This window comes from Mixophyes fleayi, chromosome 1 (genome assembly GCF_038048845.1).
Source record: "Mixophyes fleayi isolate aMixFle1 chromosome 1, aMixFle1.hap1, whole genome shotgun sequence".
Lineage (NCBI taxonomy): Eukaryota > Metazoa > Chordata > Amphibia > Anura > Limnodynastidae > Mixophyes > Mixophyes fleayi.
In genome coordinates, this window is record NC_134402.1 from 357638757 (window position 1) to 357654788 (window position 16032).

Here is a 16032-nt window from a genome sequence, read left to right on the forward strand (position 1 = left end):
ACTAAAAACTCTTTCCGAGTACACACTGGAGGGGGGACAACTCAGGTAAAATAGAGCCAGTTTGTACAGGGGCTTCCGAACTGCCTTTTTTTCCTGCCAGTAACAATATGGACTGTCTGACATGTCTATTTGGATGGTGTCAGCAAAATATTCCTCCACCATTTTTTCAATTGTGACAGCATCCAATGCAGCGACAGTAGACATGTCTGCAATGGTTGGCAGGTCCTTCAGTCCGGACCAGATGTTATCAGCATCCCCGCCAGCGGCTCTTTTAGGAAAACTGAGCTTTTTCTTCGCAGCCATAGATGTGGAAGAAAATGAGGGTGGAGCTGTTGGCATGTCACGGTCCTCTTCAGAGGACAATCTCCTGACCAGAAGGTATTTGCACCGCTGTAGACTTGTGTCCGCCGGAAACAGAGACACAACATACGCTTTAAACCAAGGATCGAGCACGGTGGCCAGAATGTATTCCTCTGACTTTAAAAGAGTGACCACCCTCGGATCCTGGCAAAGCGTACGAAGGGCTACATCCACAAGAGCTACATGCTTGGTGTAATCGCTATGGTTTACCAGCTCCTCCCTCACTTTCTCCAGCTGCTTCTGCAACAGCCTGATCAGGGGAATGACCTGACTCAAGCTGGCAGTGTCGGAACTGACTTCTCGTGTGGCAAGTTCAAACGGCTGGAGAACCTTGCACAACACGGAAATCAGTCTCCACTGCGCTTGACTCAGGCGCATCCCCACTCCTTTGCCTATGTCGTAGGTGGCTGTGTTGGCCTGAATGGCCTTTTGCTGCTCCTCCATCCTCTGCAGCATTTAGAGGGTGGAGTTTCAGCGCATCACAACCTCTTGTTTGAGGTGATGGCAGGGCAGGTTCATGGTTTTTTGATGTGCCTCTAGTCTGCGGTAGGCACTGGCTGAATGCCGAAAGTGTCCAGCAATTTTGCGCGCCACCGCAAGCATCTCCTGCACACCCCTGTCACTCTTGAGGTAATGCTGCACCACCAAATTAATGGTGTGGGCAAAACATGGGACGTGCTGGAAATTGCCCATATTTAATGCCCGCACAATGTTACTGGCATTGTCTGACACCACAAATCCCCATGAGCGTCTAAGTGGGGTAAGCCACTGGGAGATAATTTCCCTCAGTTTTTCTAATATGTTATCAGCGTTGTGCCTCTTATTAAAGTCTGTAATACACAATGTTGCCTGCCTTTGCACGAGCAGCCATTTTGTAGATGCTGCTACTGATGCAGCTGTTGCTGCTGCTGCTGAAGGGGATGCATCTACCCAGTGGGCTGTCACAGTCATATAGTCCTTCGTTTGCCCAGAACCACTTGTCCACATGTCCGTGGTTAAGTGGACAGTGGGTACAACCGCATTTTTTAGAGCACTGAGGACACTTGATCGTACTTCTCTGTACATTTTTGGTATCGTCTGCCTAGTGAAGTGGAATCTCGACGGGATTTGGTACCGGGGACACAATACCTCCATCAACCCTCTAAATCCCACTCCACTGATGACGGACACCGGGCGCACACGTCTAACACCAACATTGCAGTTACAGCCGCAGTTATACGCTTTGCAATAGGGTGACTACTATCGTATTTTGTGGTCATGGCAAACGACTGTTGGACGGTCAATTGTTTTGTGAAAGACTTAGCGGTCTTACGACTTCCCCTCTGGGAAAATGACCGACTAACAGCAGCAACAGCAGCAGTGGCAGTAGTAGGCGTACCGCTGCAGGATTCCTCGGATGAATCCCGTATTGGAGAGGACTCAGTCTGGCTGCTGACTTGGGCTGTAGAACTGAATCTGATGGAGATCGTGGAGGAAGTTGACAAGGAGGGTGTTGCTGGTGTGTATCCAACTGGACCACAGGATTTAGGTGTCCCTGTACCGATGATGGTCCTAGCCCCAGTTCCTGAACTAACCACTGAACTATGAAGGTTATTCAGGTGACGTATAAGGGAGGATGTCCCTAGGTGGGCAAGATCCTTACCCCTGCTTATTTGAGCTTTACACAAGCTACATATGGCCATACATTGGTTGTCCGGATTTGGATAAAAATAACTCCAGACCGAAGAGGTGCATTTTTTGGTCTTCTGACCAGGCATGACAATGGGCTTTTTCATCCCATGGACATCAGCTGTTTCCCCCCTTGGTGCCTCATTTACAATAACCACATCAACAACCACCATCCTCATCATCAAGTTCCTCCACAGCGCCAGCTACATCATCACTAGCCTCCTCCCGAGCCACCTCTTCCCGTACAGTGATGGGAAGGTCAGGCTTGACAACCACCAACACCCTTGGACTCGCCTTGGGGATTTGTGATAATTTCTCTTTAGAAGGCAGAGTTGTTTGCTGTTTTGTTGCTGACAGCATAACTCTCTTAAATTTTTTGTAGGGGGGGGGAGCTAAGATCCTTGGGTGAAGCTGGACCACTAGTCATGAACACGGGCCAGGGCCTAAGCCGTTCCTTGCCACTACGTGTCGTAAATGGCATATTGCCAACTTTACGTTTCTCCTCAGATGATTTTAAGTTTCTCTTTTTGCTATTTTTTGAGAACTTGGGCTTTTTGGATTTTACATGCCCTGTACTAGGAGATTGGGCATCGGGCTTGGAAGACGACGTTGATGGCATTTTATTGTCTATGTCATGACTAGTGGCAGCAGCTTAAGCATTAGGAGGAAGTGGGTCTTGATCTTTCCCTACTTTATCCTCCAAATTTTTGCTCTCCATTATATGTAGCACAAGATACTGCAGAATGTGTTAACTTGGTAATATTGCAGTACCAATGGGCTTATAAGCAGGATTGGTTTTGCAAATTTTGTTGTAATTAATTTTTTTTTAATTATTTTTTTGTATTTTTTTTTATAACTTTTTTAAAAAATTTTAAACACTTGGGAATATTGGGGAAATAACTATGCCCTTAGAAGCACAGAGCACAGGACACAGGACCACTGGACTGAACAGGACATAGCACACAGGACCCAGCAGCACCACTGAACTCAAAATTGACAGACCACAGCACACAGCACCACTGGACTGATACTAGAATGTGTGAACTTTGTAATATTGCAGCAGTACCACTGGACTTTACTGCTGAATGTGTGAACTTGGTAATATTGCAGTACCAATGTGCTTATACTGCAGGATTGGTTTGGCAAATTTTGTTGTAATTTAAAAAAATTCTAATTAGTTTTTGGTATATTTTTTTTATTAACTTTTTTAAAAAATTTTAAACACTTGGGAATATTGGGGAAATAACTATGCCCTTAGAAGCACAGAGCACAGGACACAGGACCACTGGACTGAACAGGACACAGCACACAGGACCCAGCAGCACCACTGAACTCAAAATTGACAGACCACAGCACACAGCACCACTGGACTGATACTGCAGAATGTGTGAACTTTGTAATATTGCAGCAGTACCACTGGACTTTTACTGCTGAATGTGTGAACTTGGTAATATTGCAGTACCAATGGGCTTATACTGCAGGATTGGTTTGGCAAATTTTGTTGTAATTAAAAAAAAATTTAATTAGTTTTTGGTATATTTTTTTTATTAACTTTTTTTTAATTTTTTAAACACTTGGGAATATTGGGGAAATAACTATGCCCTTAGAAGCACAGAGCACGGGACACAGGACCACTGGACTGAACAGGACACAGCACACAGGACCCAGCAGCACCACTGAACTCAAAATTGACAGAGCACAGCACACAGCACCACTGGACTGATACTGCAGAACACAGCACAGCACAGCACAGAACTAAACAGCACGAGATCTACCAGAACAGAGGACCACCTAACACACCCTCCCTCTACCCTGATCAATGCTCGAGTGAAGATGGCGGCGACTAGCGGGGAATTTATAGGATCCGAGTATCGCGAGATCCGACAGCGGGATTATGACTCCGAGCCTCGGTTTTAATTTTTCATTTGGCGCCAATACCCGGATCTGTCTCGGATCCGACTCGGATCGGCAACGTTCGGGTGGGCTCGGATTCAGGAAATCCGAGTGCGCTCATCTCTAGTTAAAATACCAAGCATACCCATAACAACTGTCTGTGGACTATAATCATTATGCTAAAAAGAAATGCTAAAGGAACTTTACACAATGGTTTCATTTTATAATTTTGTTTTGTTCTACACGCTCAACCACATTGTAAAATATGCCCTTATATTTATCCTGTATTGTAAACAACTCATTTTTGGGGGCCAACTTTTAAAAAGCCTCAGGGCCCACAGTTCACATTCTTATGTGCATGCTGACATTTAGTACTACGAATGGACTAAGAGGGGGGGGGGGATATTTGGAGGGGACAGCCTCCTTGGAGTTAAATGCAACATTGCCTACAAACCGACTTTCATCTGGATCCAAGGCGTACAGGTTATGTGATGTACTCAGCTTTATCCAAACAGAAGGCTCACCACAGTCCCGTACCATGGAGCTTTGCAACGCTTGTACTTCTGCCTTACACCACTTACGCCACTTCTGGGTACAGTTTCGATGTTCTCTTGAATGTGTGACTGGCTTTGCTCTGATACTTGAACGTAACCTTGGACTATCACTACAATGACACATGATTTGGGAAAACAGTGAACTAGCTAAGGCATTGGACCTTTTGGAATTTATTTTGCACACAGAGCCTACAGATGCCATACCTCTTACAGGGGTGGTTTGTTGGTGGAGGGCACATGTTCCTTTTGGATGACATGCAAAAATGTTTTCTGCTATAGAAATGATGACGGAGGTCGAAACAAATCATCTTCCTTAAATGTTACTCTTTTCGGATTATTATATATATTCTCTTTTATCCTTACACCTACATGTTGTGTAATGAGATGAATAAAGACACACACACCAAGGTTTGTTTTTTTAAACAACTTATATAATTTGTAAAGGCTTCAAATTGGCAAAAATATTTACAAATATAAAACAACTTATTTACAATAAAAAAAACAACTAAAAAATAAAAAAAAATATTCCGACAAGGAAGCCCAGTAGGCCAATGTGGCCTTCCAATCGGCCAGCAATTGGGCCTGTTGGTTGTGGAGGGCTTCAAAGTTTATATAGTCAGCTGTGTGGAGTTTGCATGTTTGCTCCATACTTGTATGTGTTGACTCCAACACTTCCAAAAAATAATACTGTGCGGGTAATTTGGATATTTTAGAATTTGCCAGTAGTCTGTGTGGAAATGTTAGGGAATTTAAGTCTTCAAGCTCCTATGGGGCTGGTAATGATGTGAATTACTTCTCTCTTTACAGTGCCACGGAATTAGTGGAGAGATCTCGAATTCTTTGGATGATGAGTATACTTTGGAAATCATCCTTTGTTGAGACTCCCTCACATTGTAAATAGTTAGTTATTGAATGAGTGATTAGGTATATATAGTCCAGTAGGTAATATGTTTGCACCTTATGGGACCTTCCAAAACTTGGAAAATTAGCTAAGGTATTTTGTTATTCAAAGCTGCCTTTCAAATGTTTTGCGAATAATAAAAACACATCTGCCACTCAAATTAGCAAATGGTTTTTAAGCTTAGGTCAGCAAGTTACAGCACTGGGATCAAGAGTTGGAGAGTTTGAAATAAAAACCTGCATTAATGTTCTAAAGTTTCACAGTAGATCATGTTTGAAAATAAATGTCCAGCAGCCACATTTAGGAGACAGGTGCCAAAGCAGGTTGAGTGCATTGGAAGGGGAATGACCTTTCCAGTGTGGAGAAAGATTGATATGTAGTGTAGTGGTAGGCCATTTCAGGTGATTTGGGTGAACATATTTGGATACATATAGCAAAAATATATATTTACACACTTTTCCTGCGATTAATAGAGAACTCACTAATTATAATTTCCTCCCGGAGCAGCTGGGGGTGACGCCGGCGGAGGTCGCTCCAGCGGCGCTGGAGCTGGACGATGCTCCAAATTTTATTTAGCCACAGGCAGAGGTATCTGCGGACCCTTTGGTAGGCCCGCATTTTACCCTCGTTGGACACATATCTACCAGAGGGCACATTATCCATGCCCTCTGTGAGCACTCTTAACTCTCTCCTGCTGAAAATTGTAACCCTCATTTTCTACTCCTCTCTCTCTCACACAAAATGGAGGACTCTGAGCCACGTATGGGCGCGATCACATCTCACGCAGATCTTTCAGACACCTGTGTGTGTAATGGTTGCCTCTCCCTCCAAAAGCGCCCGTCGCAGGTGAGTCAAGTACTCTGTGCTCTGCAATTAGGAAGAGAGTGTACACCTGGTTTATTAATCAAATCATGCTTTTAAACCCACCTGGACTTAGCTTACATTCCTGTTCAATTGTTATTTTGCACGGCAGGCCAAGTTACATTTACAAGTGTTAGTTTTGGGTGATATGTTTCTCATCAACAAACAGTAAGTACAATTTTATGTGATCTAATTGTAGTGTGATAAAATGTTTGTCTCACATTATGGAGGCAGTTTTTTTAGGATGAATTATGAGTTACTTTGCTTGCTTAAAAAAAAAAAAAAAGAGTGGCCTTGCCCTCAAAATGTACATGGAAAGTATACAATTTAATGCTACACTATGCTAATGGGCTTCCCCCTAACAAACACACTAATAAGTTGAATCTAGCAATGATGGTCCCATTACTGCAAATATATCTAGGTACATATTTGGATGAATCCAAAAATTTAAATTTTTTTTAGTCTACACTCTTAATCCTGGTGGTGGCTGTATTTTACAATCACTTTACATTTCCAATCACATTCTTGTGTTCCTGCTCAGGATTTTGAATGGGAGATAAGTGAGTTAACTGTGTTGGCAACGTGATAAACAATGTAATAAACTATAAAGTGGAGAGTGGTAGTATTAGCAGAATGTTGAATTAGTTATTTTAGCCAAATAATTTTAAAATACAGTTGCCTAAGTTACTGTTGGTTATATATAGAAACAACAATGTTTTTTTTAGATTAAGGGGCATGTGCTTGATACATAGGATAGAGTCTGGCAAATGCAATCTGTAAGGGGGTGGGTTGGCCTACAATGTTTCATTGCACCTGACTGTTTTCTTTTCTAGAGCAATATGTCTGATGCAGGGCCCAGCTCTGAGCGGACCCCAGGGCTGCCAAGCCGCCAGTGGCCAAATTTCTCAGACGCGGAGCTGGAAGTACTAGTGGATCAAGTCATCTTGCTGTTCCACAATGATGATCGCCCAATAATGGCCATGAACGTGCTCAAAAAATGGGTGGAAATCACCGCCAAAATAAATAAAATATCTACTTTCGACCATAGAATGCAAGAAGTTCAGAAACGGTACAAATCAAATGTTTGTTCTAAAGCCAAATTTAGGTTGGATGACTATAACCATAGTACTAGTTAGACAACTGTGAGCTTAACCCACCTTGTGTCTGTAAGTCATTTCTCTATCAGGGCCTTAGTTCTAATACAAAATCACCATGGGACTTTGTCACATTAACATGTTAAGTTTTCTACATTATCCACGCTGGAAAAGGCCCACACATTTTACAAGTTGTTTTGTTATTTTGTGTGATTAGCAAAATTACACAATGAAGTTGCTTTTCCGTTTGTAAGCTGCTATTTCACGGCATAATCTTTGTCATTTGCACAGATGGGCAGACTATAAAGGGCGCCTTAAAGCGAAAATGGTGCGGGCGCACAAACATGCCCAAGGAACTGGTGGGGGTCCTCCCCTGGATACATATTTAACACCCCTAGAGGAGCGTGCAAGTGCAGCAATTGCTCTTGTTGAGATTGTTGTGGTGGGCGACATAGACACTGGCTCTAGCCCATCCCGAACAGGAGAGCACTCTCCCCTAGGTACATGATGCGTTTCATTATTTAATGTCTGTTAATGTTTGTGTCTGTATCTGCACATGTGTCAACTCTCAGGATGTGTCTTCTGTAAAACTTTAATGGCACAATGTGTTTGCCTATCACATAGTAGGAAATGAAATGTACACACTGAAGACAAAATGTCTCAATATGTTGGGCTTTTAGAAAAAGGTAGCACCATAAGTGCCAATGTCTGCTTTTGTGGACTGTCAAGGCCTGTTTGCAAATTCCATGGAAGCTTACACTTTACCAATGCTACATCACGCGTGGCTAAAAATTTCTACAAATAAAAACGTTAGCGTTACTGTTTGGATTTAATATCTTCTTGTTTCTTTTTCTCTATCTACAGATTGTGAACACCAGGCTGCTCCAGAGGTGCAGGAGCAAGTTGAGCATGATGTGGAGGAGCCTCAGACGGATCCAGCGGAACTTGCAAGGGTGCAGGCACTCTCACTCGCATCCCAAAGATTTGAAGATACACTGTATCACAGAACACTCACCTTGCACAAATAGCGAGCACTCTACCCCGCATGGAGCAACAACTCACCACTCTCAATAGCACACTCACCACCCAAATGGCTACTCTAAATATCACAATGTCTACTATAGAAACACTCCTGGGTGATCTCTTGCATGCCCACTCCCAACACACCTCCGGCACATTACCTTCACCCATTTCAGACTATTCACTTCCTAGCCCCAGTTGTTTGTTCCTGCTTCCCTCCCTGGTCCGTCTGTTGCCTCCTTCCTCCCTGGTCGGTCTGTTGTCTCCCCCCTCCCTGGTCCGTCTGTTGCCTCCCCCCTCCCTGATCCGTCTGTTGCCTCCTCCCTCCCCGGTCCGTCTGTTGCCTCCCCCCTCCCTGGTCCATCTGTTGCCTCCTCCCTTCCTGGTCCGTCTCTTGCCTCCTTCCTCCCTGGTCCGCCTGTTGCCTCCTCCCTCCCTGGTTGGTCTGTTGCCTCCCCCTCCCTGGTCCGTCTGTTGCCTCCCCCCTCCCTGATCCATCTGTTGCCTCCTCTCTCCCTGGTCCGTCTGTTGCCTCCTCCCTCCCTGGTCCGTCTGTTGCCTCCTCCCTTCCTGGTCCGTCTGTTGCCTCCTTCCTCCCTGGTCCGTCTGTTGCCTCCTCCCTCCTTGCCCCGACCCTAGCCAATCTTTATTGTATGTCCTTTGCCCATGCATTTGCCACCCCCCTTGGCCTGCCCCCTGCCACCCCCCTTGTTCTGCCCCCTGCCACCCACCCTGGCCATGACCATGCACCTTCACAGTGTCGGACACAATCTGTTCCCCTTGTGAGTTTGGATGCTTCCTCTGGCTCCTCCACATCACGGTTAACCAGAAGTCACACCCGTCGGTGTGAAGCAATTCCAACGAAAAAGCGGGGAAAAAAATGATTTTTGCTTGATTTTACTTTGTTTTTTTATTTATTTATTTTTTAAGGTGTAAAAAAAACCCGTCTTGTTATGTTTATATTAAATTTTATATTCATACCAAAACTATGTGGCTGTTATGTTATAGCATATTTTAGGATGGTTTTTAAAATTCTATACTTTTTAATAAGTTTAATGACATTGTTAACTCAGAACACTGAGTCTACATTCCTTAATTTAATTTTTGCAACATGTCTGACAAGACATTTATGTGTCAAATGGTAAGTTTATATCTACTAAGGGCCTGATTCATTGAGGATCTTAACTTGAGAAACTTCTTATTTAAGTCTCCTGGACAAAACCATGTTACAATGCAAGGGGTGCAAATTAGATTTCTGTTTTGCACATAAGTTAAATACTGTCTGTTTTTTCATGTAGCACACAAATACTTGATAGCTTATTTGAACACTGATATTTAAAGTAGATATTTGTGTGCTACATGAAAAAACAGTCAGTATTTAACTTGTGTGCCAAACCGAACACTATTTTGCTGCCCTTGCATTGTAACATGGTTTTGGCCAGGAGACTGAAATAAGAAGTTTCTCAATTTAAGATCCTTAATGAATCAGGGCCCTTATGCCTATCTCTAAATTTCAGTCTTTGACCACTAACTATTTAGTGGTGTCGTACATGACAAAGCACCCATGCATGACATTAATTTCTCCATAGTCAACACATTGCTAAATATTTAATGTAAGCATGGCTTGGATCTGCAGATTAAAGCTCTAAATTTCAGCACACATGTACATCACTAATCAGGTTTGGAAATCTCTAACATTTAAACTAGCGTCATGTGAATGGCAGCCATAATAGGTGCATTTTTAACTAATCTCATACTGGGTAATGGCTACCAAAATCAGACATAGTTTACCCCAGTTGCAGTGTCTCTTGGTTTGTGTGAGTAAATGGTGGCGAACAAAGGATATAACTACTACAGTGTTCCTTGCTAGGTAGCAAAATTCCTCCAGTCAAGGATATTTGCCTATTTTAATATGTAACCTGTATGTAATATGTAACCGGTATGAATATGGGCACATTTACAATATATACGAAGCCATTAGCCTTTTAGAATAGTGCTAATGCACAGCGTCATTCCTGTCCTTATTTCAATAGGCACATATTTTTGTAAAGAACCAAAGGCTATAGTGTTGTGTGAGCTGTTTGCTGTGTGTCTGGATAATAATGTTTTGTAATATAATACACAGGGAGGATTGGAAATTATTACCACTGCCAAAGAACCACACCCTGTTATCCAAGTAAGTAGACAACACATTATCTCCATCGACTAGTGATGGATGTCCAAGAGCTCATTTGTCTTAAAAACTGCACTATCCAGTAGTGATGTAATAAATCACAATGGTCTGAGCTGGCCCAACCAGACCAAATATATACAACACGTCAGTCTGTATGGCTTTTTGTCCGAATCTGGCCATTGTGTTTGTTTGCTTATGAACACTTGCATTCATACACTTTTATAGAGGCCAGGTCAGTAGGTTGAAGCTCTCCTACAGTAGTTGCTTTAATTAAAGCAAGGTCCTGGTAATTGAAATTAGGCCCAACCTCATCAAATTTTTATTTAGGTATGTTTTGATTGTTTGATAATACACAGAGTTACCGATTTAGCAAAAGCTTAAACCATGAAACTATCAACTATGAAGCCTCACAATACCATTAATACATTATTACAATATCACCCAGACATTAAACAGTCAAAGGACTAATGTGTGCTAGGGCAGACACGCTTGGATAAGATGGGGCCCCTAAAGAAAATTTAACATGGAGTCTTAATCTTAAAGCCACTAACATTAAAACATTTATAAAATAAGTTTCCTCACCCAAACCATGTCAAAATGCAAGAGGTGCAAATGAGTAATCTGTTTGGCACATAAATTACATACTGACTGTTTTAGCATGTAGCACACAAATAGAATCGTTTCTTATGTAAGAGTAATGTGATGTCTAACATTTTGAAAGTACTAGTGATTTCCTTACATTTGCTATCATGTTGCAACAGGCATAGTTGTTACTATGCCACAAAGTATCCTTAAAGATTCTTTACACAAACACACACACACACACACACACACACACACACACACACACTGACAGATCTGACTTGAAGAGAAACCCATCCTGAATGTGGCTTAATTTGGAGGCTGGCCCCTTTCAGAGGCCATTAGCAATGTAAATTGTATTGGCAAGCAATGACACATTTATACACCACGATCCAATCTCAAATTTCTACACAAACTATTTGGAGCATACATTGAGAAGGGCACAAAACATGTCCAGTGTGTGCTGGCTAACAATGTGTGTATTCAGACACATTTTAGTAGAGCAAAAATGGAGTATCTGTGTGGGCTGGGAATGGAACATTGCATGGCTGGACCAATGATCAATATAGGTGATATATTACATTTCACAAATAGCTTACAATGTAAATACACACTGAAAAGGGTGGATAGTGGTTTATCTGCTGTCCCAAAGTTGGTTTACACGTAATGTGTATACGGCCTTCCAAAAATGCTCCACTAGCGTCTGACACAAACGCGTTTACATTGAGTGTTTGTGTGGGTTTTGTGGTTGCCATTTGGGTGTGGGGCCACTTGTAAACAAAATGTTGTGTGTATGTTCCTTGCAGGAGAACCCCACCCTTTCAGCACCTGTTATGGCCTATAAATTGATTTGAGCAGCTTCCACTTTTGTATTTGTCTGAGAGGCATGTTGGTGTCAGTAGCTGAGGGGGAGTGCTGACATTGGATTGCTATTTGGAGGCTTCTGGGGTACCTCTTTGGTAAGTTAGCTCTCAATTTAAAAACACATATGTATGGCCCAAATATAGGGACTCTCATTGTTTAGAGTAGGACCATCCTATATGCAAAAGCGCCTTGGCGTGGCAGGATGGCTTAAACATACATTTGCAAATGTGTGCAACAAAGACTTTTGCATTTTTATCTACAGTAGAAATGGCAGATCTGTTGCTGGCTATAGCAGTGTGCTGGGGGAAAAAATGTTGTGTGTATGTTCCTTGCAGGAGAACCACACCCTTTCAGCACCTGTTATGGCCTATAAATTGATTTGAGCAGCTTCCACTTTTGTATTTGTCTGAGAGGCATGTTGGTGTCAGTAGCTGAGGGGGAGTGCTGACATTGGATTGCTATTTGGAGGCTTCTGGGGTACCTCTTTGGTAAGTTAGCTCTCAATTTAAAAACACATATGTATGGCCCAAATATAGGGACTCTCATTGTTTAGAGTAGGACCATCCTATATGCAAAAGCGCCTTGGCGTGGCAGGATGGCTTAAACATACATTTGCAAATGTGTGCAACAAAGACTTTTGCATTTTTATCTACAGTAGAAATGGCAGATCTGTTGCTGGCTATAGCAGTGTGCTGGGGGAAAAAATGTTGTGTGTATGTTCCTTGCAGGAGAACCCCACCCTTTCAGCACCTGTTATGGCCTATAAATTGATTTGAGCAGCTTCCACTTTTGTATTTGTCTGAGAGGCATGTTGGTGTCAGTAGCTGAGGGGGAGTGCTGACATTGGATTGCTATTTGGAGGCTTCTGGGGTACCTCTTTGGTAAGTTAGCTCTCAATTTAAAAACACATATGTATGGCCCAAATATAGGGACTCTCATTGTTTAGAGTAGGACCATCCTATATGCAAAAGCGCCTTGGCGTGGCAGGATGGCTTAAACATACATTTGCAAATGTGTGCAACAAAGACTTTTGCATTTTTATCTACAGTAGAAATGGCAGATCTGTTGCTGGCTATAGCAGTGTGCTGGGGGAAAAAATGTTGTGTGTATGTTCCTTGCAGGAGAACCCCACCCTTTCAGCACCTGTTATGGCCTATAAATTGATTTGAGCAGCTTCCACTTTTGTATTTGTCTGAGAGGCATGTTGGTGTCAGTAGCTGAGGGGGAGTGCTGACATTGGATTGCTATTTGGAGGCTTCTGGGGTACCTCTTTGGTAAGTTAGCTCTCAATTTAAAAACACATATGTATGGCCCAAATATAGGGACTCTCATTGTTTAGAGTAGGACCATCCTATATGCAAAAGCGCCATGGCGTGGCAGGATGGCTTAAACATACATTTGCAAATGTGTGCAACAAAGACTTTTGCATTTTTATCTACAGTAGAAATGGCAGATCTGTTGCTGGCTATAGCAGTGTGCTGGGGGAAAAAATGTTGTGTGTATGTTCCTTGCAGGAGAACCCCACCCTTTCAGCACCTGTTATGGCCTATAAATTGATTTGAGCAGCTTCCACTTTTGTATTTGTCTAAGAGGCATGTTGGTGTCAGTAGCTGAGGGGGAGTGCTGACATTGGATTGCTATTTGGAGGCTTCTGGGGTACCTCTTTGGTAAGTTAGCTCTCAATTTAAAAACACATATGTATGGCCCAAATATAGGGACTCTCATTGTTTAGAGTAGGACCATCCTATATGCAAAAGCGCCTTGGCGTGGCAGGATGGCTTAAACATACATTTGCAAATGTGTGCAACAAAGACTTTTGCATTTTTATCTACAGTAGAAATGGCAGATCTGTTGCTGGCTATAGCAGTGTGCTGGGGGAAAAAATGTTGTGTGTATGTTCCTTGCAGGAGAACCCCACCCTTTCAGCACCTGTTATGGCCTATAAATTGATTTGAGCAGCTTCCACTTTTGTATTTGTCTAAGAGGCATGTTGGTGTCAGTAGCTGAGGGGGAGTGCTGACATTGGATTGCTATTTGGAGGCTTCTGGGGTACCTCTTTGGTAAGTTAGCTCTCAATTTAAAAACACATATGTATGGCCCAAATATAGGGACTCTCATTGTTTAGAGTAGGACCATCCTATATGCAAAAGCGCCTTGGCGTGGCAGGATGGCTTAAACATACATTTGCAAATGTGTGCAACAAAGACTTTTGCATTTTTATCTACAGTAGAAATGGCAGATCTGTTGCTGGCTATAGCAGTGTGCTGGGGGAAAAAATGTTGTGTGTATGTTCCTTGCAGGAGAACCCCACCCTTTCAGCACCTGTTATGGCCTATAAATTGATTTGAGCAGCTTCCACTTTTGTATTTGTCTGAGAGGCATGTTGGTGTCAGTAGCTGAGGGGGAGTGCTGACATTGGATTGCTATTTGGAGGCTTCTGGGGTACCTCTTTGGTAAGTTAGCTCTCAATTTAAAAACACATATGTATGGCCCAAATATAGGGACTCTCATTGTTTAGAGTAGGACCATCCTATATGCAAAAGCGCCTTGGCGTGGCAGGATGGCTTAAACATACATTTGCAAATGTGTGCAACAAAGACTTTTGCATTTTTATCTACAGTAGAAATGGCAGATCTGTTGCTGGCTATAGCAGTGTGCTGGGGGAAAAAATGTTGTGTGTATGTTCCTTGCAGGAGAACCCCACCCTTTCAGCACCTGTTATGGCCTATAAATTGATTTGAGCAGCTTCCACTTTTGTATTTGTCTGAGAGGCATGTTGGTGTCAGTAGCTGAGGGGGAGTGCTGACATTGGATTGCTATTTGGAGGCTTCTGGGGTACCTCTTTGGTAAGTTAGCTCTCAATTTAAAAACACATATGTATGGCCCAAATATAGGGACTCTCATTGTTTAGAGTAGGACCATCCTATATGCAAAAGCGCCTTGGCGTGGCAGGATGGCTTAAACATACATTTGCAAATGTGTGCAACAAAGACTTTTGCATTTTTATCTACAGTAGAAATGGCAGATCTGTTGCTGGCTATAGCAGTGTGCTGGGGGAAAAAATGTTGTGTGTATGTTCCTTGCAGGAGAACCCCACCCTTTCAGCACCTGTTATGGCCTATAAATTGATTTGAGCAGCTTCCACTTTTGTATTTGAAAGTGGCAATTGGGCCAGAAGTCTATTTTGGCCCTGTTTGCAAAAGGTCCAAAGCTTGGTAGTGTTTGAGGTGACTCTTCTAACATTTAAGGGACATTTTTATACATAGTATATTTCACAATGAAGAGGTTTGTGTACACATACCATGTTGACATTCAAGTTCAGAAAAGACTACAAATTGGCTAGTAAACAAGCAACCACACATACAAACCTCCTAACTAACCATAATGGCTATTAGTTTAAATCCACTCCAGAGAGTGGGTTTGTAGCCTACGGTATATCTGTGGCAAAGGACAAAAGAACCACACATTGATTCAAAATATTGTACAAGCAGACATTTTCCACAATGGTTACAAAAGCACTACGTATGGATCGTTGTGTATGCAAAGAGGAAGCACTGCAGTATAGTAATCAGAAAATACTTCCTGGGGACAGATTGGTGACATATTTGCAGGCTAAGATTTATTTATTACATAGATTCCAAACTTGCAACCAAAAACATAGCAAAGAAGTCAGTGATCTGTGTGTGGCAAAGTTCCTTGGATGAAGAGCTGAGAATCTGGCCATAGTGAAGAAATACATAAGCAGGCTTGGAGCAATGGAGAAATACTTCAATATGTAGGGAAACACGAATTGCACAACTCCAAAAGGCAAACCAGCTTGGACTGTTTCACCACTTGGGCTGAGACATAGCAAAGAAGTCAGTGCTCTGTGTGGCAAAGTTCCTTTTGGTGAAGAGCTGACAATCTGGCCAAAGTGAATAGATACATAAGCAGGCTTGGAGCAATGGAGAAATACTTCAACATGTAGGGAAACACGAATTGCACAACTCCAAAACCCACGCCAACGTGCCCTGTTGAATGTGAAACAAACATTTAGTAAGCCAATATTAGCTCACAACTAAC

At 42.6% G+C, this 16032-nt stretch overlaps 1 protein-coding gene across 1 annotated transcript; it reads left to right on the plus strand.

Moving 5' to 3' along the window:
- The first annotated feature begins 7030 nt into the window (after window positions 1–7030).
- On the plus strand, window positions 7031–9278 carry LOC142108893 (nuclear apoptosis-inducing factor 1-like). Its single transcript, XM_075192858.1, has 3 exons — window positions 7031–7306; window positions 7623–7831; window positions 8196–9278. The coding sequence occupies exons 1-3, from the start codon at window positions 7077–7079 to the stop codon at window positions 8357–8359; spliced, it is 603 nt and encodes a 200-aa protein (XP_075048959.1). The 5' UTR covers window positions 7031–7076; the 3' UTR covers window positions 8360–9278.
- Window positions 9279–16032: the final 6754 nt, after the last annotated feature.

Bases quoted from the DNA above. Each gene is read 5' to 3' on its own strand.
- LOC142108893 (XM_075192858.1), top strand. From the start codon at position 7,077: ATGTCTGATGCAGGGCCCAGCTCTGAGCGGACCCCAGGGCTGCCAAGC. The intron at 7,307-7,622 runs GTACAAATCAAA...TCATTTGCACAG, and splicing joins ATGCAAGAAGTTCAGAAACG to ATGGGCAGACTATAAAGGGC. The intron at 7,832-8,195 runs GTACATGATGCG...CTCTATCTACAG, and splicing joins AGGAGAGCACTCTCCCCTAG to ATTGTGAACACCAGGCTGCT.